This window comes from Glossina fuscipes, unplaced genomic scaffold (genome assembly GCF_014805625.2).
Source record: "Glossina fuscipes isolate IAEA_lab_2018 unplaced genomic scaffold, Yale_Gfus_2 147, whole genome shotgun sequence".
Lineage (NCBI taxonomy): Eukaryota > Metazoa > Arthropoda > Insecta > Diptera > Glossinidae > Glossina > Glossina fuscipes.
Window position 1 is genome coordinate 3,387,919 of NW_023998490.1, and position 26,648 is coordinate 3,414,566.

Below are 26,648 nucleotides of genomic sequence, written 5' to 3' on the forward strand. Positions count from 1 at the left end.
AAGCATTCTTAAAATACTTATTATTGAGATTTAATTAAAAAGGACTTAGTTATGTGACTTTTTGACTAATTTGATATCTCTTTTGTAATCTTCAAGTTTTTTGATTTTTTTTCTTTTTACTTTAAAACGAACGAATATTCCCGAAACGCCTCCGAGATGTGCTCGCTTATTATAATTATTGACATAACATTTCTAATCAATTTTTCTCTTTGAAGTCATTTAAGAACATTTAATTACTCGTAACTAACTGTAAAGCTAAGGCTTCAATTCTTTTATTTATTGCAAAGCGAAGTTAGCCAACCCTAAGGCCAAAGTAAACATTTTAAAGGTGCGCCAGGTCTGATTGAGAACAGGCGGTAACGATGCAATCTCTACCTTAAAAATTATACTTCAAAGAATGATTAACGATTTTTTTTTTTTCTTTTTTCTACTTTCTATTTTGCAATTTAATGGCACCTGATGTTGAAAGAGCTTAAAAAAATTTAAATTTAAATTTTTTGTTTGTTTAGTTTATTTCATACAGAGTCAGTGGAATTACTCTTGGGTAGACACTTGCATGAAAGATGAGAAGCAAATTTTAGGAATCGTCCCGTCCACGTCGTACCCGGGCATAATTTTCGCTCATTAATGAAAGATCTCAGTTGAAGTGTTTATAGAGAAACCGTTAAGTGCTCAAGTTCGCTATTCCAAGTATATTTACTAAGGCTTAAGAGCTTAGACCTGCTCTGGAAAGAAGTAAAAAAGTTCATTTAACCTATTTTTGGGCATCTTCAGAATTACTTTAAAGGTAGATCACCTCTTCTTGAGTATCCTGAAGGTTCAATTACTAATTTGAGTTTTTCGATGTTTTCTAAAAATTAAGTAAAAATGAGAGCCGTTTGAAGTTTTGAATTTAAAATCTTCTCGATCCGGATTTTTTGATTTATGTACTTTTTTGTACCCGTCACCGAGGGATGGGTAATTGATGTGCTTTTTCGAAACCTTTATATAAGATTCAAAAAGCCCATAAAGTGAACTCTGCGCAATGTCTTCTGGTCTTAAAAATCGCACATCAATTTCTACTTTTGTTCTGAAAATAGAAAAAATCGATCGCGCCTACACAATATTATAGAATATGAAAATTTAGTATCTTTCCCCTCGGTTTTTGGAACCCCGGTGGCGGATCTGAAAGATTTGGCAGCGATTGAATATAATTTTCTTACTTTTTAGATTTATTTACTTCAGCAGCATTTTTTGCTTACATTCGATGTCTTAAATGAGTGGTGCAACTTTCACTTTCTATTAGTTTTAATCATTTCAAAAACTATTTGTTTTTCATATGTGACGTTTTTCTAGCTTTACTTAGTCCAACAGCATTTCTGCTCACTTTCAATTTCTTCCTTTGCTTGCTTTCTATAAAGCTTTCTGCTACAAATAAGCGAACTTAGAAGCTTTCCATTTAACATTAATTTAATTACCACATTTTATAGCTTTAATTAAGCATAGAATGTCGCAAATCGTATCAAAATACTTAAATTACTCGATTTAACAACATGAGGAGGACATTAAAAAAGAAGATTTGTATTATTACGCAATTCAACATGCCATACACTCCAAGTGCTACTGTTTAAATAGTATTTCTTTTAGCATTTATTTAGTGCCAGAAAATTAGGAAGTTTTACTGCGTTCCTTTTCTCCTTTCTCACAGGTCTTGTTGTATGGCTCTTAACTAATCAACAAACAAAAAGAGCAAAGCCAAAGGAATATCATTGCTTCAAATCCATACCCACGGAGCGGTTAAATCTGTGTGTATATGATAGTGATGAATCGTAAACTTTAAAGTAAATGAAGCTTGAATAAGTACAAAATCTGGATAAAGCTTATGACGAATTTGGAATACCCTTTACTCACCAGAGTGTTTTTCAATACTAATATTTGTAGCAACTTTCATTTCAAGAGTTGCTGCTCCAACATTTTCGAGATTATTCCACTTGATAGCTGCTGTCCACGGACTTGCAGTTATCTGGGATTTATTTTGGAAAATTTATTTTGTAGAGTATAAATGAAATTCCTGTATGCACCAAACGTGAACTCGCTACCTAAATCATTTGAGAGCACTAGCAATATATGGACGGAAAGACAAACATCTGCACATTTGTTTCGGCATTTTCTCTTGTCATACTTACTTGGCCGCTATGAACAATATAATGAAATGAATGTAACCACATGCTGCCACGATGGTTATAAAAAGAATGTGTGCGTGTGTGTGATAAGAATTTATGTAGCACTTGGTAAAAGGTTGAGGGTGAAGCATATGGGGTAGTTCCATTGACATTTATATAGTATTTAATGACACGTAATAGTTTTTTTCTTTCTTCTTTGACGCACATAATTACTTTCAACATTAAATTTCTCTTCTTCCGCAACGACACTCCACTGTTAATAAACAAACCTTTCTCAGTCGTTTTTTTCTTCCATTTGTTCTTCCTCAAGAGTGTCTCAGATTTTTAAGGTTTATTAACATTCAAGTATCCCTTAAGATTGTCAAGTTGCTGCAATTACGTGTAACAACAACCATAACTCAGTTTATAACACAGTTTTTCATCATCCTCAAGTTCTTTGGCAAAGAATTAATAGAGAAAGTTTCTGAGTGCGTTTATCAAGTAGCTTCTGCTCGCATCTGGAACCAAATTTATTAAAAATTTATGGAAAACTCTATTTTATAAAAAATTTTGTTATAATGAAGACTAAAAAGCTCCATAAAAAAGAAAAAGGAGTAAAAATAAAAATCCCTTTTTCTGCGGGGTTGTTCTTTCAAACTTTTTCATCCCTTTCAAGTTAATCTCCTTCGAATAGCATACATTCTGGCTAACGTAATTTCCGGTTCCCAAAGCAGTTATTAAACGGAATGGCTTTTAGAACTTTCTTCACTTTCTCTTCAATCGAGTCAAAGCAATGCAAAAAGCATTTGTTGAATTTAATTTAAAGACGGAACTATATCAGCCAATGATGAAATGAAAATGAATAAGGAATGATGACGTATTGAATTTCCACTGTACAACTTCGTCTACTAAAATTTGAAGTTTTAATTTAAAAGTTAAAGATAAAGTTAAAAATTAAATCGAAACTTTCAATTAAAACTTCAGCTTTGAAGTCAAAACCTCGAATCTTAGTGGTGGTTGGCCCAACATATAAATCGATGTGACGCAATTTTACTTAAGTTTTTTATAAAAGAAATTATAATGCATAATCTGTTTTCGTCATAAAAACTTGTTTTGCCTGAACACCTATCAATTTCCAAAAAGGGCTCGTCTCCGTGCCAATACATGTCATGGTAATATGTCGAATTATCCTGAAAACTGCTAACTTTACTATGCTGCATGCAAAAAATCGCTCCGAATCGGTTGGTATAATAGTACATTGGTCAATAATTTCCGGGATGAGGTAGGAAAAAAGCAATTTACTTTTTCGTCTTTTAAAAAATTCGACTTCATTCACCAACAGTGTATCCTTTAAGAGTGATCCAATCAGCCTAGGGCTACTCTAACATCCCAAAGCAATTTATTAATACCTTTAAAATCGCCTTTAAGGCCCTCAAAACACATCGCCATTTCATTCAAAATATTTTTACATAATGCATGCTTTTGAGATTCGAAAACAGATAACGGTCGATGGGAACAAGATATGAAGAGTTATGGTGAGAGCGGCAGTAATTTGGGCTTTAATTCATGCGCTATTGGCATTGTAGGAATCGTGTTGTCACATCATGGACTAATTACATTGTGACTAGCACACTAATAAATGCACTGCTTTTTGATATCCTCAGATTTTCTTTTAAATTCAACATTATTTATGTCTTCGCTTCCACTCCAAACATTAAATTTTTGTTTTTTACCGGGAATAATTGCCGCCACACTTATCAAGCCACTCCTCAGTTCAAACGATATGTTTTTCCATCAAAGAAGAATTTTTAATCGGCAAGTATTTCAAGTTTTCCGCTGCTTTGAAAACTCATACTTAGTAAAACTGGCTTCAATCAAACCATTTTAACTTGCAAATAAATGATCAGAATCAGATAACATTTTGATAGGCGTAGTTTGAGGGAAGGCACTTTCTAAAAATAATAAGGTTTTTCATTTAGAAACCATGACGATGTGTCAATCCGCCCAAATTTCCCATATATTTATCAAAATTGATGTAGGATATAATTATTTCTAGTCCGTGATCCGATTGCTCACACTTAGTATGACTTTTCGTAAACTGTCTATTTATCCTTTACCTTCACCATACCTTTGTCTCAAGCCGCAAAGCTTTAAGGTTAATGATAAGACTGCGAACAGTCTGAAGTCTGTTTTGAAATAAGCAATAATTTTTCAATACCTCCGTGAATAAATTGGACCTATTATAATTCACAAATAAAATCTTTACAGTGGACAGTGGCGACCATTAAATATTCGACACCACTTCACTATATAAAATTCTTTCTTATCATAATAAAATACCAAAAATTATTTCTTGTCTCCCTATAAAACAACTCTTTCCGAATTCAAGACGTGAATTCAAGCGGTTCAAAATTTAATTTTTTTGTCACGGATCTGGTTATTATTTACTAATAACAGTCATAAATTATTAATGCGTCATAATTAACAAAAGGTAGACTTTGTTGCCATATGAGGGCTTGCTTTTCATCAAAATTATTTTACAGGGTGGGCTTGAAACAACAGACCTATATGCCAAAAATTTGGTCCAGTTATTTTTTATATCAAATAATTATTAAGGATCAGTTTCCATGATAATGTATTAAAAATTCCCGCTTTTGTCCTACGAAGATTTACTCTTCGCGAGGACAGGAGGTTAAAAAAGATAATCGAACCGATCCAAATTTTTCAGTTCAGTTTGGCATAAAGAAGTACTCAACGATTTTTGACGTGTAATTTAATTAAATGTGACCACTTTTCGAAATGAGGCTTTATATGGGAAGTAGTCGCAAACGTCGCATCATTTTCAATAGATTTCTTCTTAGACTAAAACAGATGTACGAACGAAATTTCGTCAAAATATCTCAAAAATGTGCGAACTGCAGACTGACTACGAAGTTGCATGAGTAGATATTAGCAACGGTTTTAGCAACAAATTTGCAACCATTTTGGTAAAGACATTTAAGGAAACATATTGCATGCGCTCCGTTAACAAAAGGACCGCCGATATTTTGTATATGTCTATTTCTATCAATGGGCATCAATTTGCTCGCCTCGTTGCTAAAACCGCCATAGTTGCTAAACTAGAGAAATGAAGCTGAAATTTGCACAAACACTTCATTGGTAAAAACCCCCAAATAAGGTTAGGGTTTAATCTGTCTAAATGCATGTCCACAAGGAAAAAAACGGAAACAGCTTCGAAAAAACACTAATAATGTTTCAGCATTTTCATCTATAGTTTTTGATGCCGTGACAACATAATCAAAAACGTGTTCACATTTTTTCTAAGACCACCAATTGTGCTGAAATTAACGTTAATCCTTAAAACGTTTACTTTAGCGCACATAAGCAAGTTCTCCTCTCCAGTTACGAATGAATTGGAAATAAATTGGAATTAAGACTTTATCATTAACTGTGGACGTATCAGTAACCCGATCGGAACCATTTTTCGACCCAACCTGCAGGTGGATTTGACGAACATTTAGGTAGCAGATTATCTGAAATAGTTTGCAGTTTGGCAACTCTCTTGCGCGGTATAGTCGTCTATATTTTGTTTCGGCAATTAATATTTCAATTTCTTGTTGAATTTCGCGGCTATTTTGCCTTATAGTGTGTGAATTCATAACATACTTTGAGAAGAAAGTGAGTGAATTCACGCTTTGATTCATTGGATTTTTGCAAGCAAAAATTTTGAGCTCTGATATAAATTCCCCCTTTTTTTTTGTTTCCTCTATTTTTCTCTGTTTATTTTTTCGCTGTTTGTAGATTGTTTTGGTTTCTATCTCTTGTTACAGTGTCAACGTAACAGAGAAGTTTTGCTTAAATTGGTTGATAAATTTTTGGGTTGAAGATTTTTTTGCAATTTGTCTTCATAAGCCACTTGTGTCTTTTAGACGGAACATAGAGTGTTTATATACACCTTGTCGGGCGAAAGCGGGCCCCAAATCTGAAAGATTCGTTTCGTGTTGGCTTTGCGATCGCTTTGGCAATGCAAGGTGTGCCGGTATTATCGGCCGTGCTGCTAATTCAGTCGTTGATCCCTCGAAGGGATGGCGATCGTCATATCCTAACGGTAGGAAGCGGGACATTGACTTCTACAAATTGTTCAGGGAGACGAGAAGTAGTTTCTCTGAACTGAGTAAAAATCTCGGCTCCTTGTGGGAAAAGTTTCAGATCATTAAGAATAGGTTTGATGAATGTCGTTTTATTGAGCACTCCTCTTCTTCCCAAGCTAGTAAAATCTTAACTCGTACCGTATGGTACATGACCTCTAATTCTACCTAAGTCCGATTCGTTGGTCCAAGTTAGCGCTTCCATAATGTCCTCAAAGAACGACAGCGTTTCTGATATGGCTGAGTCGGTCTGTAATAAAAAGGTTAGAAATAAGCCGGCAAGTCCTTCTGGTTGAAGCTATGCTGAAGTGGCAAGAGTATCGCCTCCTAGTGGCGTCACTCACTCTACTCAGGCGTCATTGCCTAAAACGAATAATGAGAATAGTAAATCGGCCTCTCCCCCTGGCTGTTCGAGTGTGAACGCTGGTCACCAAACTGGGCATGTCGCACAAGCTGCTCGTGGGAGTGTGATTACCCCTTCTATATTCTCCCCAACTCAGAACTACCCAGCCGTGAATCCTAGTGTTTCTAGTAGTAATAACATTTGCATGGCGGCAGTTCCTCCCAGAAAGGCAATATTTGAGTCAAGATTGGCACCTGATACATCTGTGGATAACATAAAAAGTTATCTGGCGGCAAATGTCCCACCTGTCAATTTAAAGCGTGTTCGCCATTTTCAAATTGGGTCCTCTTCAATCTAGAGCTATCTCGTCTTTTAAAATGCTAGTTCCGGCTGAAAACATATCAATATATGTTGTTAGATAAACCACTGTGGCCACTTGGATCCTTAATAAAAGAATTTATCTCTCGTGATCGTCCCCGTAATACTAAACCAGTAGTCCTGTCGCCTTCAAAAAACTGAATGTTTCTTCAGGCTCACTATCTCTCATTTATCAAAATGTTAGGGGCCTAGATTCAAAAATTCGTTCTACCTTCCTAAATTCAGTTGGCACGGAGTTCTCCTGTTTGGTCTTGGTTAAAACCTGATCTACATTCGTCTTAACTTTTCCACAATTCTTTCCAGGTTTTCAGAAATGATCGATTGGATAGCATTGGTGGTGGTGTATTAATTGCCATATCTTCGTCATTTGCGTCCAAATCAATTGAATTTCCTGCTACTCCTGACGTTGAATTTATCGCCGTTCGAGTGAAAATGCCTAATAATCAACTATTTATAACCTGCTCCATATAAAAAAAACAGGCCGCCCTCATTTGTGAAGTGACCAAGCAGTCGAAATCCTCCGATTTGGTTGTCGCGTTGGGAGACTTCAATTTGCCTCAAGTCACTTGGTGTAACAATGATAATTCTGGCTGTTTGATTCTTACTTCAACATCTGATAAAGCCGTTGTGTTGTTTAACGAATTATTTCATCATAATTTAGTTCAGTATAACTAGACTTTAGACTGCTTGATCTCTGCTTTCCCTGAGATTAGTGTGAGTCGTTGTCCACCTTTTAGTTTACCTGAGGATCCTTATCATCCATTAACGTGTATTTCCTTTCATCACAAGCACGATGCTTCGTTGCACTTCTATAACTTCTATATAAATTCAAATTTTTCAAATAAATAATACGATTTTCATAAAATCAATATTATATTGCTAAAATATCACCTTTCACATATAAGGCTTGATTTCTTAATTGGAAGTGTTGAAAGCATGTTTCTTTTAATGGATCTGATTCCTCGGATGATCTTGAAATCTCAAAGCTAGTCGCTGAGTACTTCCGTCAAAACTTTTCGACTACTAATTCCGATTTATCCCCAAACTACCCATATCCTATAACTAACTTGGTTTTTAAATGGTTGAGCTCTCTAAAATATAGTTGTGCGCCTGGACCTGATGGAATTCCATCATGTGTATTTAAATCTTGTCCTGTCGAGTTATATGGTGTTATCTCTAAGATTTTTAACCGGTCTTTGAATTTAGCTGTTTTCCCTTTGTGTGGGAAGAGTGGTTTCCTTATTCCCATTCACAAAAGTTGAAGTAGACAACTTGTTGAGAACTACAGGGGCACAACCAAGTTGAGTGTCTTGCCTAAGCTGTTTGAGCGAATTGTGGCTCAGCATTTGGCATTTGCCATTGATTAGTATATTTCTCCGCACCAGCACGGCTTTTGGAAAGGGCGATCTACAGTCACCAACTTGTTAGAGTTTACTTGTCATGTTTTCAAGGCTTTTTCTAGTGGCTCTCGCACAGATGAGATATACACTGATTTAAGCAAAGCGTTTGCTTTGGTTAACCATAACTTACTTATCTTTAAACTTCAAGCCTCTGACTTCTCTTTCTATTTAGTGAAATGGATAAGCTCTTATCTGCACAATAGATCCTTCAGGGTTCTGTTTAACTGCATCACCTCGGATGAATTTCCCGTGACGCCTGGCGTACCTCAAGGCAACCACTTCGGTTTCATTTTATTTAGTCTATACATTAATGATCTCCCATCGGTGATTAATTCCAGTCAGATCTTAACGTACGCTAATGACGTGAAACTGCTTTCTTCATTCTCTACAGAATCGCAATCACATCACCTTCAAAGTGACTTGAATAATTTGGTTGCATGCTCTTTGAATCTTCTGAAACAAAATCTAAATAAATGTAAGAAACTTTCTTTTTTCAAGAAGAAAGTCATTCATTACTCAGTATTTCATTGATTCGCATAAGTTGGAGGACGTCGATACGTTCACAGATTTAGGCGTTCTATTTGACCATAGATTACGTTTTAACTTGCACATTGAGCTCTCGTTAAGCAAAGCTAGGTCCGCACTTGGTTTTATAAAGAGGTGGTCCAAAGAGCGTGATGATCCTTATATTACGAAAAGGGTTTACATGTGTTTGGTTAGACCCATACTCGAGTATGCCTCAGTTGTGTGGTCTCCTTCATATAGGTGCTACGTAGATTCAATTGAATCTGTTCAAAAGCAAATCCTTGCTGTTTGCCCCTAGGAATTTGGGTTGGGATCCGATTGCCTCTCTTCCCCCTATGAAAATAGGTTGCTTCTGTTGTCCTTTCCGTCTCTCGAAATACGTAGATAATCATTCATAATCAAAGTAATAAATGGTGCTATTGACTCGCCGGCATTACTTGGTGAAATAACCTTTAATGTCCCCAACCGCTTCTCTAGGCACTTTACCTTGGTTCATGTAAATATAATTATGAGCTGTTTAACCCGCTCCGAGTTCTTTGCAAGAACCTAAATGATGTCTATGATTTATTCTCATTATCGGACTCTTTAAAGTCCATTAAAACAACATTGTTTAATGCGCGTAATTTACCTATGTCGTACTTAAACTAGCTCTTAACCTTAAAATCTCACGATGAGTCGAAAATGAATTATTGTTAACTATTATCGGTTGCCAAGCTTGTGCATGTTTGCGATGGCTTAGGGGTTCAATCGCAATTTGGTCCTGTACCGATTGTGGGTGTGGCTCTATGCTAGTTGTGTACATGCTGTTTTTCTTTTTTATTTCTTTTCCTTCTTATTTGTTTTATTGTATTTATACTAAGTTTTAATATTAATTAATTTAACTTACTTTAAGAGTCAATTGAACACGACTGTCAAATTTTTTAGTTGAGTTTCTTGAATAAGTGGAATAAATAAATAAGTAAAATAAATAAATCACCATGGGGTCGAAAGTTGCATGACGGTTGCATGAGGTTGACGTTAACTTCTAAATGGATCACTGAATGCGTCGACAAAAATAAGGAATCAAAATAGTCCCTTCTGCTGAAAAAAGTTATATATATATATGCCACTAGTATGTCGACAAAAGAGCAGTTGGAAAAAAATTGATTTTAAGTATTTGAAGATCTTTTCGCATAAGTGAAAGTCAACAACAAATTTTAGAACATTACGTGCGGGATAAATATTGTTTGGAAAATCGAATATTAAAGAGTATAAAAATGTCGTACACGGTAGCTCTAGTGTTAAACCGTGCATAATAAGAATTTTACTTCAAATTAAAAAATATCCTTTCAGTTGGCGTCAGTCACGAAAGGCATACGTTTGGCAGAGCTACTCGCAAAAAGGAAGTGAAAAGCATTCATACTATTTCGCAATCTTGTATTCGTACCCTTCCCTGCTGCGTAGGTATGCAAAAATATCCTTCAACAATCCATCGTTTCATTGGTAATTGGTAATGAACTTGAAGTTTTTGTTGTGGAGTCCAAAGTTCTTTAAATAATACATGACAGCAAACGTGATCAATCAGCCACAACTATTAAGTAGTGGAATTCATCAAAGAAACTCTGAATTATAATATATTTATCCACATTATTTTATATTTTATTTTTACAAAACTCTTCTTCTTTTTAACAACAATACATTTGTATTTGCAAATATAGCAGACATAAAAAGCAGTTATCGATGTTGTTTTGTAGTTACTCGGGCAGGTACTTATATTGATTGCTTTTTAGGAATTCAATGAAATTTATTGCGCAAGTTAGTAATGATGAAGTGTGTGAGCATAAGTGGGCAAAACGTGATGTGTGGTATAGACAGGTGCGTGTGCTAGTAGAGATCCATGAGTCAGTAGAGTTGGTTCGTGATGAACAAGAGCTGCTGCCGGGGCCACTAGCGCTGAATGGGTAACTAACGGAGCATGATAGCCAACATCTAAGTGAAGACCTCGTTTAGCTTTGACGTTGCCGTCTTGATCAAAGGGGGCTGCATTGCTTAAAGCCAAAGCCAAAAGGAGAATGGCCTGTAGAAAAATAAATAAATAAAACGACCAACTATGTTATGCACAAGTGTTGAGTTCTTCTTTAAAATTGAAAAGCAGTCCATGTAGAAGACGAAAGTTTTAAAGTTTCAAGAAAAAAAGTTTTTAAAACTCTCTTACTGCTAGAGGTCGATGGAATTTAATAACATTTCCTTTATTGCACTTTTATATTTATGTTCAGGTACGTTAATTCTGGTTTGAAAGCAAATTGCTCTTCACTTCGAAATGAATTCCGTGAATAAACTAAAAGTATCTATCTTCGCCCAATTCAAACGTATTCATATAAAACAATTTCTTTAACCTCTTCTTGACAGTTTAACTAAACTTCATTTCACATTATTTGATTTTCATCATTCGTCCGCCCTGTCGCCTTAAAATTCAGTAAACAAATTGGAAATTTTTTTGCACCCACGTTGTCTTGAAAATGAGCCAAATCGGTCGAAGGATAGACTTACAGCTCCACCTCTGCTTTTCAAAAGGAATAAAAAGTTGGTTACAGCAGATAAGTGTACAAAAATGGTAAAAGTTAACCACGCCTACCCATAATTTCATTTTTTTTTTTTTTGCAATACTCTTATAACGCACAGCAGTAAGTTTCAAAGCTCGCATAAAGTGTGTAGGCACCTAAGCATGTCCATCTGTTCGTCTATCCATTTGTACGTCTGCGCAAATGCGTAAGCCTGTGCTAAAAATTCCCCCTTTTGCAAAAATGCAAATATCGCCAACAAGCTCGCCTACAATGTCTACACACCAATGTAACGAAAACAGTGAACACTTTTGCTTTTCCTCTCTCTCGTTTGTTGTTTATAAACTACACTACACAGATGCACGATGTAAATTTCCGCAAAATCATTGTACAAAAATAGGATAACGGTGGTAGGTATAAAAAATTCGGTCACAACCAAATATAATTTTTTTACAGGTTTTATTTGATGACTTTTTAATAATACTCCTTAAATTTCTAATAAATGCTCAGTTCATATTTTATGAAAAGAAAGAAATTCCTCCGTTAAGGACTTAATGGAGAGGTTGACTTTCTTTCATCTTACTTAAGTGGCAAAAATCATCTTTTAAGTCGGTCATGTTTGAAATATTTCAGCAATATGAGCCTGGGAATTGCAAATTACTTAATGAGCTGCTGCCATATAAAAATATATAATAAATTTATTTTTACCCTGACACTCCATGGGACAGTTGTACCCAGCTATTTATATATTGCTTGTAACAGGTATCTCTCTGCTAACTCCCGGACTAAAAATTGTAACTAAACTGGATATAGGTATTCCAAATTTTTACCCTGTGTTTAAAAACGCAACATCGCTGCTCCTGCCTTACGTTATAATGGACGATATAAAGGTGATTATTTAAAGAAAATAAAAGAAAAGGAGTCAGTCTACGCAGACAGATAACATCTCGACAGATAAGTGTGCAAAGCAATGTGTGATTCCTCACAATATATTTTAGCAAAGCGGTTGCAACAACCAGAAGGAGGTTTAAGATATCCTTTTCCATATCTGTACATACTCCTTTGTCCGCATGTGCTTCTATTTATTGCAAATAAATTCCTGGTCGCAAAAATTCAAAAATCAATTTTATACTTGGCCAGAGAGTTCCAAGTTTTTGTAGGCAAGTTGGTATCGAAAATTGGTGCATTCGATCAAAGATTACCGCCAACGTAAGATATGAACTAAGAACACCGTTATTTTACAAGCAGAGAGAATTGAACTTTTGCTCATTACTCGTAAACTCCAATAGATGCAGTGAAAACCATTTCCCTGTTTACTCCATTGATGATTCTATGCTATCCACACCAAAGACAAATGTCGGTCACGCCTACGCAATACAATCTATTTGTTTGAAAATTCCGCGGTTTGCCAAACATTTAAAGAAGGTTCCTTACGCTTTTAACAAAGCAATGTAATTGTGACGGATAGAAAAACACGGCCAACCGAAATATTTCTTTCTCTCTCTCTCCCTCTCTCCCTTTGCCATTCTCTCTTACATTTCATTTTCCAACACCTATCGTGCAAAGTTGTAAAAGTTGCCTTTTAAAATTACCAGGACATTTTAAAAAAAGCATCGAGAATTAAACATCTTGCGAAGCGATGAATGTCATTTCCCCATTTCTTGTGTTTTTCCGGCAGGTGTCTACGTAAAATGCAACTATCTATAACACTATTACGTGAAAAGGTCGCACCTATGCAACTCAGACCGCCACTAATCGCTGGCGCGAATAGATTAACCGGTTTTCAAACAATCCGATTATTTAGAGCACATCCGGTACAAATTTTAATGTTATATTAACAACACCCATCAGGCTGGTCGTAAATACTTTCGAATTTAGTGTGACGCTGAATGGCCGTAGCCATTAGCCTGCACGCTAATCTTAGGGAACTCTGGAAGCTCCGAAACTGAGTGTGAAAACTATAATTTTTCGGTTTTCAACACATCCGAAATAATTTTTTAAAAAATCGAGTAAGAATCTGATTAGCACTTATATAGTCGGAAAAGTCTTTTACACTGACACGTTTAAAGTTGAAGTTGGTTTTGCTTTACTGAAAAATTATCAGACACTAATAAATTCTTATAGCTACACGAAATCAAGTCCAAAGACAATCTTAAACTGACGCTAAAGCTAGCAGTTTATTGTGAAATTTTGAAATTTTTTTTATTTGCAAGCTAACGGGAAATATGGTCAGCATGTCAGATCCGGTACTTATCCTGTGTGCACTTACAATTATTTTCATTTTCAAATTCAATTTTTCCGTCCACTTCTTAACGATAAGAAACAGATTAACGCACTACGCACTAAAATTTGTAAGTTGAAACTGTAACGCTTGGCAGTAAACGCATCAATATTTATAGCTAGCAGCCAGAATGGTTAACAAAGTGAATAAAAGCAATAAAAATAAGAAAAAAATAAAATCTACCAAACTTAGTTGAAATTGGGGGGAAAAGCGAAGCAAATTTTCCTCACCATTAAACGAATCTTGAAGTCACGACAATTAGAATGCATTACATTTTTAAACAAGCGAACGTTAACTACTCAACATATTCTTTTTCTCAATGACTGCATGAATGTTTGCATAAAAAGAAAAATCTTTATTGTTGTAAAAGAAAAAATACTTAGCCTAAATAGCCTATTATTTATACGCGGCTTATACTATACCAATTTTTCACTATGCTTTTTGCATTTTCTAGTCTAAATCTTTACGTTGCGTTATTATAAAGCTGCCGGCAGAAACTTTTGCGAATTTCGTATTTTTATATTTAAATGAATTAATTATAACTATAACTATATTATAGCCATCTATATAAATATATTATAGCCAATTAATTAATAATTTATTATATATAATATATTTTAATTATAATATATAATAATTATTAATTTTAATTAATTAATTATATCATATTAAATTAAATCAATTTAATTTATGTATTAATAATTTAATTAATTGAAATAATTAAAATTAATTGATTAAATTAATTGGTTAAATAATTAATTATAATTTATAATTATAAAAATTTTTTATTTACTATAATTAATCATTTTTTATTTATAAATATAGTAATTATAATTTCTTATAAAAAAATTTAGAATTTTAATTGTGATAAGTTCTGCGAAAATTTTGTGCCAGAGCAAATATTGTAAACCGTACAAAGTGAATAGCAAACTAATCATACCACACTCCATTAGTGAAGAGCAACAAAAAGAGAAAGAAATATATTCAAATATATAAATGTATTATGCCCATGATTTGTGTATACGTGTGCGTATCCGACCATTCAAAATTATGACATATGTACGCACTTTATCAAACGTATTTAAATGGACAACTAAATATCTGTCTGTATGAAAACCGCAAGCAAATACATATATATTAAATAAAAGTATACCTTTTTTTTGTTTGTTTAAATAAAAAAAATATTATTTGAACTCACGGTCAATAGTAAAACATAAGCCTATTATTACAACTTTAACGAGATTTTTTTAAAGTTGAAATAATGCGTTTTACATAAAATATCTTTAAAAGAGATTAATAAAACACACGCATGGATATTTAGAATATAAAAATATATATATTGAATTCCTAAAAATATATTACATTATGTTTACTTTGAAGAGAATTTTTTAAATCCATAACTTGAACCCGAATGCAAAACCGAGAGCTCTTTTCCTTTAGATGATCATGAAAAATATTTATACCATTCTTAGCTCGATTGGTATAAAGTGTTATAGATAATGGTTTTCCATTTTTGCGAACTTATTTATGATCGCATTACGTTTGTATTCCCTTCAAAAGTATGCACGAGAATGGGATCGATGTTTTTGATTAATATCTCCAGGTGCTGGTGCTTTGTTAGTCATATCTACTTGGAAATGAGCTTTATTTTGGTGATCGTGAGTTTTTCCTCAGCAGCTGATTAATTAACGGTGAATTGGTAGGTTCAGAATCTTACACAGCTGTAGAATGTTTCTCTTCTATCTATTACTATAAACGGAAAGATAAATCTACTATGTTCCCTTCTTTTGTCAATGGGCATAAAATTGCAATGAAGACTGTGCCCAAAGAGTAATATCAATTCAATTTTTTCCTTTTTAAGTCTACTTATGATTTCAAATCTGTTTTGTCGCCTTCAAAGTTATCCTCAAACCTAAATAATGTTGCTTATTAATAGCTTGGCCCGACGGAAGGAATTCGTAGTGCACAAAAACACGATAACCGAAGAAAACTGTCAATATCACATTGATTTCTAAGCAACGTTGTTCCGATTTTGCAATCTCAGTTCATCTCGTGCACGAATTGATCGGTTGCTTGCAGGTCGTAAGCGTAGCTCCAAAACTCATCTTATTTCATTTCGCAAACCAAATTGAATGCAATTACTTTGCTCAACAAAATCGCACATCGAAAAAAAAAATCGGAAAAAATACTTTTTGTGTCGTACGAGATTGAAACAGTGATGACGTTTATGATGCGAATTTTGACGCACATGTCTGTTAGAGTGTAAACAATTTAAAAAGAAAATATTTCCGATATTCGATATTCGATATACCTGCGCACACAATTTAACTTAAATATTGCTCACCCTTTTTCGTCACAGTATTATATGAATTCTGAAAAGTAGACAACTTGGATACAAGAAAATTTGAGTATCTCTTCTGAATGGTTTTCTTTCGATGTACTTTTAATTTTGACGACAATGCAATATCCAAAGATGCCTATGGGAGTTTGAAACAAAGATTTTGCGGTGTAACTAACTCTATTGGGCTTTTTTTTTATAGATCCAACAAAACTCGAACTCCAACAAACCACGAACTCTCAATTCATCAAGATTATTCATATCGTCGGCGAAGTAAGAGTGTGTTCCAAGATTCAATGTTTACAGGAGACTACAGGCTATCATTTATATATGAAAACATTTTTAAATAAAAGTGTCGTGAATCAATATCTAAAATAAAAGGAAGTTCTTGTTCATATCTTCCACCGTTTAGCTTATTTTATGGCCGTAGTTAAGAAACACTATAATTTTTACTATGATTAAACGTTCAGAAGATGTCAACTATTCGTGTAATACAGTGATGATCAGAAAAAAGTGGGGAAAGAGAAGGTGATAAGAAATGGTTCCAGCCCAATCAATAAGTCATACGCCTTTATAGAATGATGGGGATTAACAAGAAGAGAAAATATTTGAGTCTAGCAATTGATCTCTAATAATTTTCTATAACTTCCGGTATTTGAAATTTCTAAGGGACCTCATCAAGTGCATCAAATTATAAATGCTGATTAAATTTGTTGAGAAGTGGAGTAAGAATATTCGTGGACAATTTCATTAGAAAATAAAAATTATGCCATTGATGGCATAAAGTAAACGAGCAAACCATAGCAGAAATAGATTATACCAAATAAAAATTCTATATTTATTGCTATCACTAATGAATAACGTTCATTTACAAAAATTAAGTATTTCGACGAAGTTAAGCAAAAAAAATGTATGTTTTCCATCATCTCATTTTAGTCCGACGATTGAGTGGCCTATTTGCATATATTAGGTTTTTTTGGCGAAACACCAACTGGAAGCAAAAAAAGCAAATAAAATGCGGTTTCAGTGGAATCTTTAGCACTTACCCTCATGACGTTGTTGACAAGTTTCGCATGTAAAACATTAACGACTCGTATGTTATGCTCTTAACGAAAGATCACGTATTGAGTTCTTTGAAAAAGCTTATCTCGGATTCATACCAACTTTATGAATTCACTTAACGAACAAACTTTTCGAAGTGTAATCTCAAATATTTTATAATTAATTTCACTTTTTGGACTAAAACCAAGTAAAATACCTTAGAAATCGAATTTGTTATCTAAATTAAAACTAAGATTAAAAAAACTAGCAAGTGGAGATTCTGCTTATATACATATATTCTGTATTTTGGATATGCATTTAAAAAAGAAACGAAAATGTTCCCTAACAATAATAGATATGGAAGTCATTTGATCTCGTCTTCTCAATATTAAGCATATTTTCTTTTGGAGATATATTCATAACGTTAGTGCGACCAAAGTTAAAAGGTATGAATAAGTATATCTATCATTAATAAAAATTGGAGACAATTTGTTTTGTCCTTGCACCATTACGCATGTTTTTGTTTGGAGAAAGACATTTCTAACATTGCCGCGAGCAGAGCTATAGATATATTTTATATAGCGAATATACTCTGAATTAATATTTTTTCTTTAGTTCGTAGATGAGCGATTGCATATTCTTTGACTTACAATCATTTGAAGAGTAGACATTTACATTTGTGTTAGTACTATTTTTCAAGTTTACTTCTGTTACTACGTAAATGCTCAAATTAATATATCCTTCAATATTGCATACAGAAAATGAATCAATAAATAAATATTTTGATAAAAACAAAATTTATATGATCCGATTAAAAAGAGACTTGTTTTGATAGCAACGTATACCGTAAGTATACAGAATTCACTTTGAATAGCAGTGAATAAGATTCAATAACTTATCATATATTTATGCTAACATAACGGTTAAATTAACGATAGACATGTTTAATGTTCACAATGTAAAATAAAGTCATATGCACATATCATAGTTCATTATTCATAAGCAGATTTTATTAAAAATTTCAATTAAATTCAAATATAATTTTAAAAAAATTTAAATTATAGTTTAATATCAAGTAATAAAAAAGTAAGTTGAAGCATTTGGTCAAACATGGTTATCCTTTCAACACCTTATACCTTATACTTTGCATAATACTTCTTCTTTTTTCGTTTTCAAGATAAAATACTAACAATTACATCTTCTCTCTGGACTAACCTGGTTCAAATGTAGCAAACACTTGCTTTCCTTTATGCATTTTCATGATAAAGACTTTGTTACTGTATAAAGATCTACGTTTCATGCGAATCCTTATGTTGGGTAGATTCCAAATGATAGATCCACATGGTTGAAATTTATAGACTTATTTACGGAGGAACGGTTAAAAAAACGCGACCAATGAAACTAAATTGCTATTAAAGGTACAGCGAACAAGTCCAAAATTGAAATACTTCTTCGCTGGCAATCTAAAAACTTAACGTTAATCACAGTAGCTCCACGGTTTAAAGTTAACAAACATATTCGTAAATATGTACGCATTCATCGAGCAAAGATATTGTTAATTTCAATTTTCAACATCTTTTGATCGACTTAGTTATCATTCTAACCTTCTAAAGGTCGGTTTATGGCAATCGATGTCCAATGCTTATTCGACCCTACCATTTATTTCTGCCGTGTTGTTTTGTGAGTTTATATGAGTGGACAACCCGCGAGTCGAATGATGGTTCCCTGGTCAAGACAAAAACAGCGTTGTATTTGAGATATCATTCGTAAATGAATAACAATATAAAGGCAAACGTAGATAAACAACCAAAACAATTGTCCAATCAATAGTTCTAATCTGTTTAACTGAATTTATTATGTGAATGTATTGAAAATAAACTGGAAAGACTTCTTCCAGTCCTTCTCTTAATATTACCGAAAAAATGGTTTTCCCAATTTCTTTCTTATAACACCCTTTTATACTATGACACCAGAAACAAAGCCTGGAAAATCGTTATTTGCTTTAGTTGGTCCTCATATTTACTAATTGTATATTCGTAATGAAATTTTGCCGATAAATTTTCATTCGACGTTGACAAGAATAGTACACATTGTCGACAGCTATAAAACCTAAATGCATGAATTAGTGTCGAGTTTCTTCTACGCCGACTGCCATAAACCGAAATTTTTTCGCAATAGGTTTACTAGAGAGAAATGAAAAGACAACAACCTTTCACAAAATATATGTAAATATGTATGTATTGTTAAACCGCTGTAAATATCTAATTTTTATTACCAAGATAAGATTGAAAAGTTGAAAGATAAGCTAGGATTTTATTCCCAACGAAGCCTCGAAATCATATACAAATTTGAGTTTGGCCCATTTGCTTAGTATTATAAAGTAGAGCTCAGATATATATAAGATATACGTAAGATGTGAATTAAATAGAAGACAGAGTTTTTTTTTTAATTGCAATTTTTTTATTGAATCAGAAGGCACGTAGGATAGTTCTATGTGCGGAATAGCACATCGAGCAAATGGTCTCCAGGGCTTGCCTGGCATATATACACACTCTTCTTTCGACATTTTTCGTGATCACTTTGCACAAATGTGGCTGAATTTCGTTGATGCAGCGTTAAATTTCTTGCTTCCATGCAAACGCGGTTGTGGATGTGTTGGCATAGGCTTTTAACTTCCAATAGCCCCATGACTCCAGCCCAAAATCGTGATACGTTGTGTATGCCTACCGATCAAGTTTTGTACGAAGTTGGCGAACTGTGGCCGGTGCTCTCTCGTGCAATGCTATATTTTCACTAATCCTAAACTGTCAATTCTTACATTCTTTTTTCTTCTTTTGGGCGCGCAAATGGCGGAAAATTGAAATGTTGTGTAAATTTTGGGACACTTTATAAAAACAAAATATTTCGATATAGCGTCATTCAACTATTTCTGGTCGTAAGAGGGGTCTGGTTCCAAACATCTTCAATAACGGTTGCCCTTGATCCAAAATATGTTAGTCGAATAAAGTTCGTCTCAAATATTTCTAAAAATTTGTAGTCCTAACGTTGACCACAAACTTCATTGGCAGAAATTAGACTGAAGATTAGACAAGCTTCAATCGATCCAGAAAATAATCTTGAATCGGTTGACATAATCGAAGAAAGTCTGCCCAAATACGTACGTTTCATTTCATTCCACTTCCATCGAGGTGAACACTAACACGAAACAAGCGAGAAAATTCAGGTTTTCATTAATTCAACCCCGTACTAGCTAAGAACGATGCATGACTTAATTAGTTTCAAGTGTTTCTAAGGTATGACATCAGAAATACCCGAAGAGGATAAAAAGTCTTTTTTATGGTTTGGTATTAATTATAGATTTTCTATGACATGGAAATCATGGCTTTGTGACGTTTGAGTTGCTATAGCGTTTCAAATAAATTTAAATAAATTTTTGTTTAAAACATGTAAGAGCACTATAGTTGGGCAAGGCTGACTCTTAGATACCCTACATCACTTCGCTTAATACAGACATTCATTCGTTTTGAAAATTTTATACTCTTTCATGCGAAGGCATAATTTCCATAATAAAGCCTTAACATCGGAGGACACTCAAAATATAAACAACGTAGTCCAAATTTACTTTTCAATTATCTTAGTAATTTCCATTTGTTCCATCATAAAAAGCTAAAAGCTATACTTTGCCGCCACAGAAATGCTCGGTTGTCATCCTTTTATATAGTTGGATCTAAGTAAAAGGCCTATTCGATGCAAATTTAAGTGAAGTTACTTTTATGAATCAACTTTCTTCATAAAATAACAAAAATAGGGTATTTCTGCCAAATAACGGCATATTTTTCATGAGGTGGTTTTTGTGTGGTGGTATCCGACGTTGTGCAAATTTCGTAGAACTATTGCTACTATACCTGAGTTTTCATCAAAAAATTCAAAAAATTGTTCCATTTGATCCTAATTTCCAGAGTGCTTTAATACCCAACGATTTTTGTCACGCAATACTGAAAATTAGAATAATAAGACGTTATATCCGGGATGGTCAACTGATCAACAGGTCCGATCCGAACCATTTTCAATAGCCTTCGTGCTTGGGCCAAAGGCGCCAGCGTAACAAATTTCATCAAAACAAACATCAGGCGGGCAAACGGATAGATACCGATTCTCAATCGACCTGAGAATCTTTTTCTGAATCGGAACAATAAAAGGTGGATCTAGCTCAACTCGTTCTGTGCGTTACGTTCGTACACATATGTGTACCAAAAGTTCTATACGGTATAACTAGTAAACGCATTTGATTTGTAGAAATGAATTCTTAGACCAATTTGATGTGATTGTTCTTAATCGTGACACCGGCTATTCGGATCGTTTGGCTTGATTGTTAAAATATATTCACAAGTATCGTTTGCTCTTCTTTAAAAATTATTCAATGCAAAGAACATGAATTTTGAGTCTTGCTATATAAATTAATTAAACTTCCATTAAATTGAAAATTTTCTTTGTTACGTAATTTTCTATACATAGATATTATGTGTATCATATATTAAGCGAACGTTCATCCATACAAAGTATAAAGGAGTGCAAGTCGCATTCTCTGTTAAGTCTGCTGTACTTTTGATCGATAGACAATTTGATTGATTAATATTTGCGTGCGCGAAGACAAAAAAAGATTATTTTATTCAATGGTTGAAATTTTCTCATACCTATAGTAATTGTTAGATGTCTGCTTACTTGAATAAATGTTGCAAGAACGCAGACAAACATATTTTACATTTTGACAATTCATTAATAAACATATTTTCAAACAAAATAACAACGAATTTTTCAAAAGACCTTTCACCGCAGTCCTCGCTCTCAAGCACTTACGTTACATATGTGCCCACATAAACCAGATAAGTTATTGTAGTGCGCGCGTATACACTCGGTATGGTATCGATTAGTTTTGAGCGTTTACGCAAAACAACACAGTGATATGACGTTAACAAATCATATTTTTGTACAAAATCAAGTTGCTTTCTGGCTTGAATTGTAACACTATCTGCGTATGAATAGTTGTTAACAAATTAGTTGTGCTATTAATATTAATGCGATTATTGGATGTGTGATAAATTTCTATCGTTTTTTTTGTTGTGATTTCTTATCAGCCAATATCGTCGACAATCAATATTGATTTAACTTTCTTATCAAATTATGTAAGAACATGTCTCACAATAGTTTTCAGCATCAGCATCAGTCTTGATTATCGATTAAATGTCGCGCATTATTTTGTGCAATTGTGTGATGATGAAAAATGATACCTTCAAAATTTAAATTAGGTATATATATGTATGAAAGAGATCACGAAGAAAGTTCGTGGTATTTGTCAACTAAAACTCCAACATATTTTTCTTGTATTCCGTAAACTTTTTTAATTGAAAACTGATTTAGAAATGAACCAAGAGGTTTTCATATTTTCTTCAACTCTTAGGAGATAATCGGGAAGGGGCCGGGCTATACGCTGAATATATCAAAACTTTCCTGCCAAATATTAAAATTGTACGTGATTTGACATTACTATAATGACGGATGATGCGTTTGCTATAATCTTAGCTAATTTTGGACGCTTTTTCCGAATTTCGCGCTTTAATGGCTTAAGTTGTTGCCGCTAGAGAGTGGTCCCAATCGTCTGGTCAAGTTTAATGATTGTTTCGGAGTCCTCGAAAACACAATTCGATTTTAATCACCATTTTTGCGGCTTCATGCCGTTGCCTCTACATTGTTATCATATATGAGTCATTTTTCCATGCCCGTTTGATTTCGTTTAGTTTCAATTACTTTTGATAGATGCAAATTGTGTCTATTAAATTTTTCACTTTCACTTCTTGTGATAACCAAACACCGAGCTTCCTTTTGTACTCACTCTTATTCGAATTTCTCTAAACTGTATTCCACCCAACGTATTGAGCTCGCAACGATGTTGTGAAATGAAACGACGCAATCTTCATCGATCATTCACCAATTCTCTCAGCGATTGTTCGACTAGAGCGCAGTCCGTCCATAACATGGATATTCCCACAGTGGAAAGGATCAAATCATTTATGTGGTACTCATTTCAGTAAAGCACCCTTGTTCAAAGTATCATGAACTTTTTCACAAGTTTGCAAAACTTCTAATCGAAGTGATCTTGTAACATGCAGCGAATTTCGCAGAATTTTGTCTACTTTTTAGAACACATTCACTTCCCTCTCCAAGTTAATACAACTCTCACAAGGAACGCTTACAGAACCACTAAAGTGAATACATTCAAGCTCGGCATCATGCTCTGAATCAATTCAAGCCGTCTGTCCGAGGCTCTCTGCATGCAATTTATTCCAAAGATGCAATTCAATATGGAAGATGGGATCAATCAGTCGAAAGACGCGTCCGTAGTGCCACGCAAACTGAGAAGCCGCAGGCAAAAAAAACCCCTTTTTATTTAACTTATTATTCAAAACTAATATAAAAATTTTGTACGTATATTCTATGAACGATCCTGCAGTGTGTGTCCACCATAATAGAAACAATCGGCCACACTCAATTGAATATAATTTTCTTACTTAATTAGATTGTTGGTGATGAATTTCATATACATGTAGTGCACTTTTGTGGGCTTAGCATTGCTAGAGTTACCCAATTCTGAAGCCGCGACTTTTTTCCCCGAGCTATTTATTTATTTTTTCTTTTTTATTTTTAAGTTAAAATACAAAGCTTCTGTTTGGTATTTATTAATCAAAACAGGAAAAAGTTTCCGCGTTTTCTGATGCGCATTTGTAGAAGGGTGCCTACCAGTAGAGCTTTCGCTTAATTTAATGCCTGTAAAATAGTACGAAAAATGTTTCTTATACAATAGACGTATAGATGCCGATATCGAATGCCGTGCAAACAGGCTCAACTAATCATAATAGATATTGAAGTAGAAGTAGTGCTTCTGATAGTTTATTGCCCGGTATAATTATCTTTCGCGCTTAGAGTTTATTTGCCGCTGAAATTTAAAAAAGAAATATTTTCCTTTTTCTTTTTTGTTTTAGTTAATCTAAAAAGTGTGACCTAAGTGTGCACCTAAGAAATTCAACGCCAGCTTAACACAGGAAAACTGTTCAATTAAATGGAAGAGAAAAATATTTTTATAAGAGTAAAACATAAATCTCTATAATGCCATCTGATCCGTTTTTATTTGCATCAAAACACCTTTAATATCAATCAAGAGAAAAAACAATGACGACTTTGAGTAACTTTAGTAGCAATACGTCAGCCATGAATACCAATGCAACGAACATAACTGTTACAGATACCGACCTTCGTATGTTTGTAGAGTTTATGCAACACTATCAACAACGCTTTCATAACGCGACCAGTTATCGGCCTGAAGATGGTGGATTTGCTGGTGGCGGTGATGGCGTGGGCATTAGAGAAGGCTCAATGGGAGGCAGAGCTGGCTCTAATCTTGATGAATGTTCAGATTACTGTAAAGGAGAATTTTATCAACTGTTAAAAGCTTACAATAGCGTACACGGTTACGTGGCTCTAATGGTAAGTGAAATGTAACTATATTTTGCGTAACTTTAGTTACAAAGCTAACATTTATAATACAATAAAAGAAGAAGCAAAAATTCATCGATGCCACCACTTACCCATCCACTATAATGAAATAAAGAATATTAACAATTATTTCAAATTAAATAAATGAAACTTTAATTTTGGTTTCTTTCGTTTGCAGATTTGTATCTTCGGCACTATAGCCAACATATTGAACGTAATTGTTCTAACGAAAAAAGATATGGCTAAAGCCCCGATTAATAAAATTTTGAAGTGGTTAGCAGTAGCTGACATGTTCATTATGATCGAGTATATCCCGTTTATTTCCTATCAATACATTTACATGAAACCAGGTAATTGGATGAGATAGTTCAAAAATACTTTGCTTTCCTTCCTTTTCTTTCGCACACTCGTGCTGTCATAAATGTGACTTAATTTCTGTTATCATTTTACAGGCGAAAAAGACTTAAGTTATGCTTGGGCAGTTTTTATCCTGTTCCATATGCACTTCACCCAAGTATTACACACAATTTCAATTGGTTTGACGGTTACGCTGGCCGTATGGCGTTATGTAGCCATAAGGTACGTATACAGAGGGAGAGAGAGTGAGAGAGAAAGAAAACTAAAAAACTATAACATTTCATAATTCGATCCTATCAATTTACCTACCTAATAAGCTTTAATATATACACAACTTTCTAATGCGAATGTTCTTGAATACATATCCGACAAGTAACTAATGTGGATCTTAGGCGTGTCTAATACGTATCTTTTACGCTTTTAATGCGAATTTTTAAATATTTTCAGCGATAGATATCTAATACGGTGCTTACCTAAAACGTGTCTACTATCAACCCTATTTAATACCTATCCAATATGTATCTGATAAATATATTATCTAGGTAAACTTTCATTGAATGTTGATCTATAGTTCGGCTTTGTGAAGATTACTTGTTTGGTTACCATATTGAAGAGCATCTGATATTAGTTAAGTGAATAATTAACATTTCGCCGAATCCAGAAGTTGGACAAACAATTACAAATTTATATTCATATATACGGAGTGAGTTCAAGTTAAACATGAAAAATTCATACATATTTCGTTTCTATTTTATTATGCATTTTCTACTGGTTATTATTAAAAATTGTAATCTTAGCAACCAGCGACGGCTGCCTGCTATCATATATAATAAACGGTTTTGTTTGTAATGTCTAAAATCTGTTGCCTAACAATCTGTGTAACTGACAGATTAACTCAACATTTAAGCACAAATATAAATAAATTTTATATGCCATTAAGCTCAGCATCATCATCCAACGTCGTTTGTTTAGTTTTTTTTTTTTTTTTTTTATATATATATTTACACTTCTATTTCACTTACACATATTCTTTTATACATAGTCTTCCTCTTTCGCTATTCTTTATACGATGTTATTTTATTATTTGTCAGACAACCACATGGATCTTGTGCCACTTTTCTATTGTCGCATTGCAACGAAACGATAGTGTTTTCATTTGTCATCTCACCAATTGTTTGTTTCCCAACGTTATTCGTATTCAAAATACAAGAAGATATTGGACCGCCTACAATGGTGCCATGGTATTATGTTGACGCTGACAAAGAAACCAAATTGTATAGGTAAGCGGCAGTAAAAATATAAATAAAGTCAAAGAAATCATATTATAAGAAATATTAACCATGAAATACGAAAATATCGATCTCTTATATTCTCTTCTTTCACAAACAAATACAGAATTAATTTTTGGATACATTCAGTTATTATAAAGCTGCTGCCATGTTGTATACTATCAATAATCAGTTTCGTTTTGGTGAAAGTGTTATGTGAAGCCTCGAAGCGTAAACAAAAACTCAAAGCATATAGCAATCCCCAGAAGGGCCAACAACAGCACTTGCAAAAACATTCAAGCAAGTAAGTAAAAGATTACGTGATACACTCAGAAAAAAA

At 33.8% G+C, this 26,648-nt stretch overlaps 2 protein-coding genes across 3 annotated transcripts in view; one reads left to right on the forward strand and one right to left on the reverse strand.

Annotated features, from left to right (window-relative positions):
• The window catches only part of LOC119641152 (sex peptide receptor), a 134,706-nt gene that overhangs the window by 106,272 nt on the left and 1,786 nt on the right, over positions 1 to 26,648 (forward strand). For both annotated transcript variants that reach the window (XM_038039651.1, XM_038039652.1), the window contains 5 exons: positions 24,173 to 24,674; positions 24,862 to 25,033; positions 25,136 to 25,262; positions 26,132 to 26,320; positions 26,436 to 26,612. In XM_038039651.1, coding sequence (XP_037895579.1) covers positions 24,360 to 24,674; positions 24,862 to 25,033; positions 25,136 to 25,262; positions 26,132 to 26,320; positions 26,436 to 26,612 — 980 coding nt within the window. In that variant the 5' untranslated portion in view covers positions 24,173 to 24,359. The remainder of the gene's footprint in view (positions 1 to 24,172; positions 24,675 to 24,861; positions 25,034 to 25,135; positions 25,263 to 26,131; positions 26,321 to 26,435; positions 26,613 to 26,648) is intronic.
• On the reverse strand, positions 10,647 to 13,835 carry LOC119641153. Its single transcript, XM_038039653.1, has 2 exons — positions 13,745 to 13,835; positions 10,647 to 10,991 (listed from the first exon to the last, which is right to left on the reverse strand). Exons 1-2 carry the CDS (start codon positions 13,754 to 13,756, stop codon positions 10,731 to 10,733), a joined length of 273 nt encoding a protein of 90 aa, XP_037895581.1. The 5' UTR covers positions 13,757 to 13,835; the 3' UTR covers positions 10,647 to 10,730.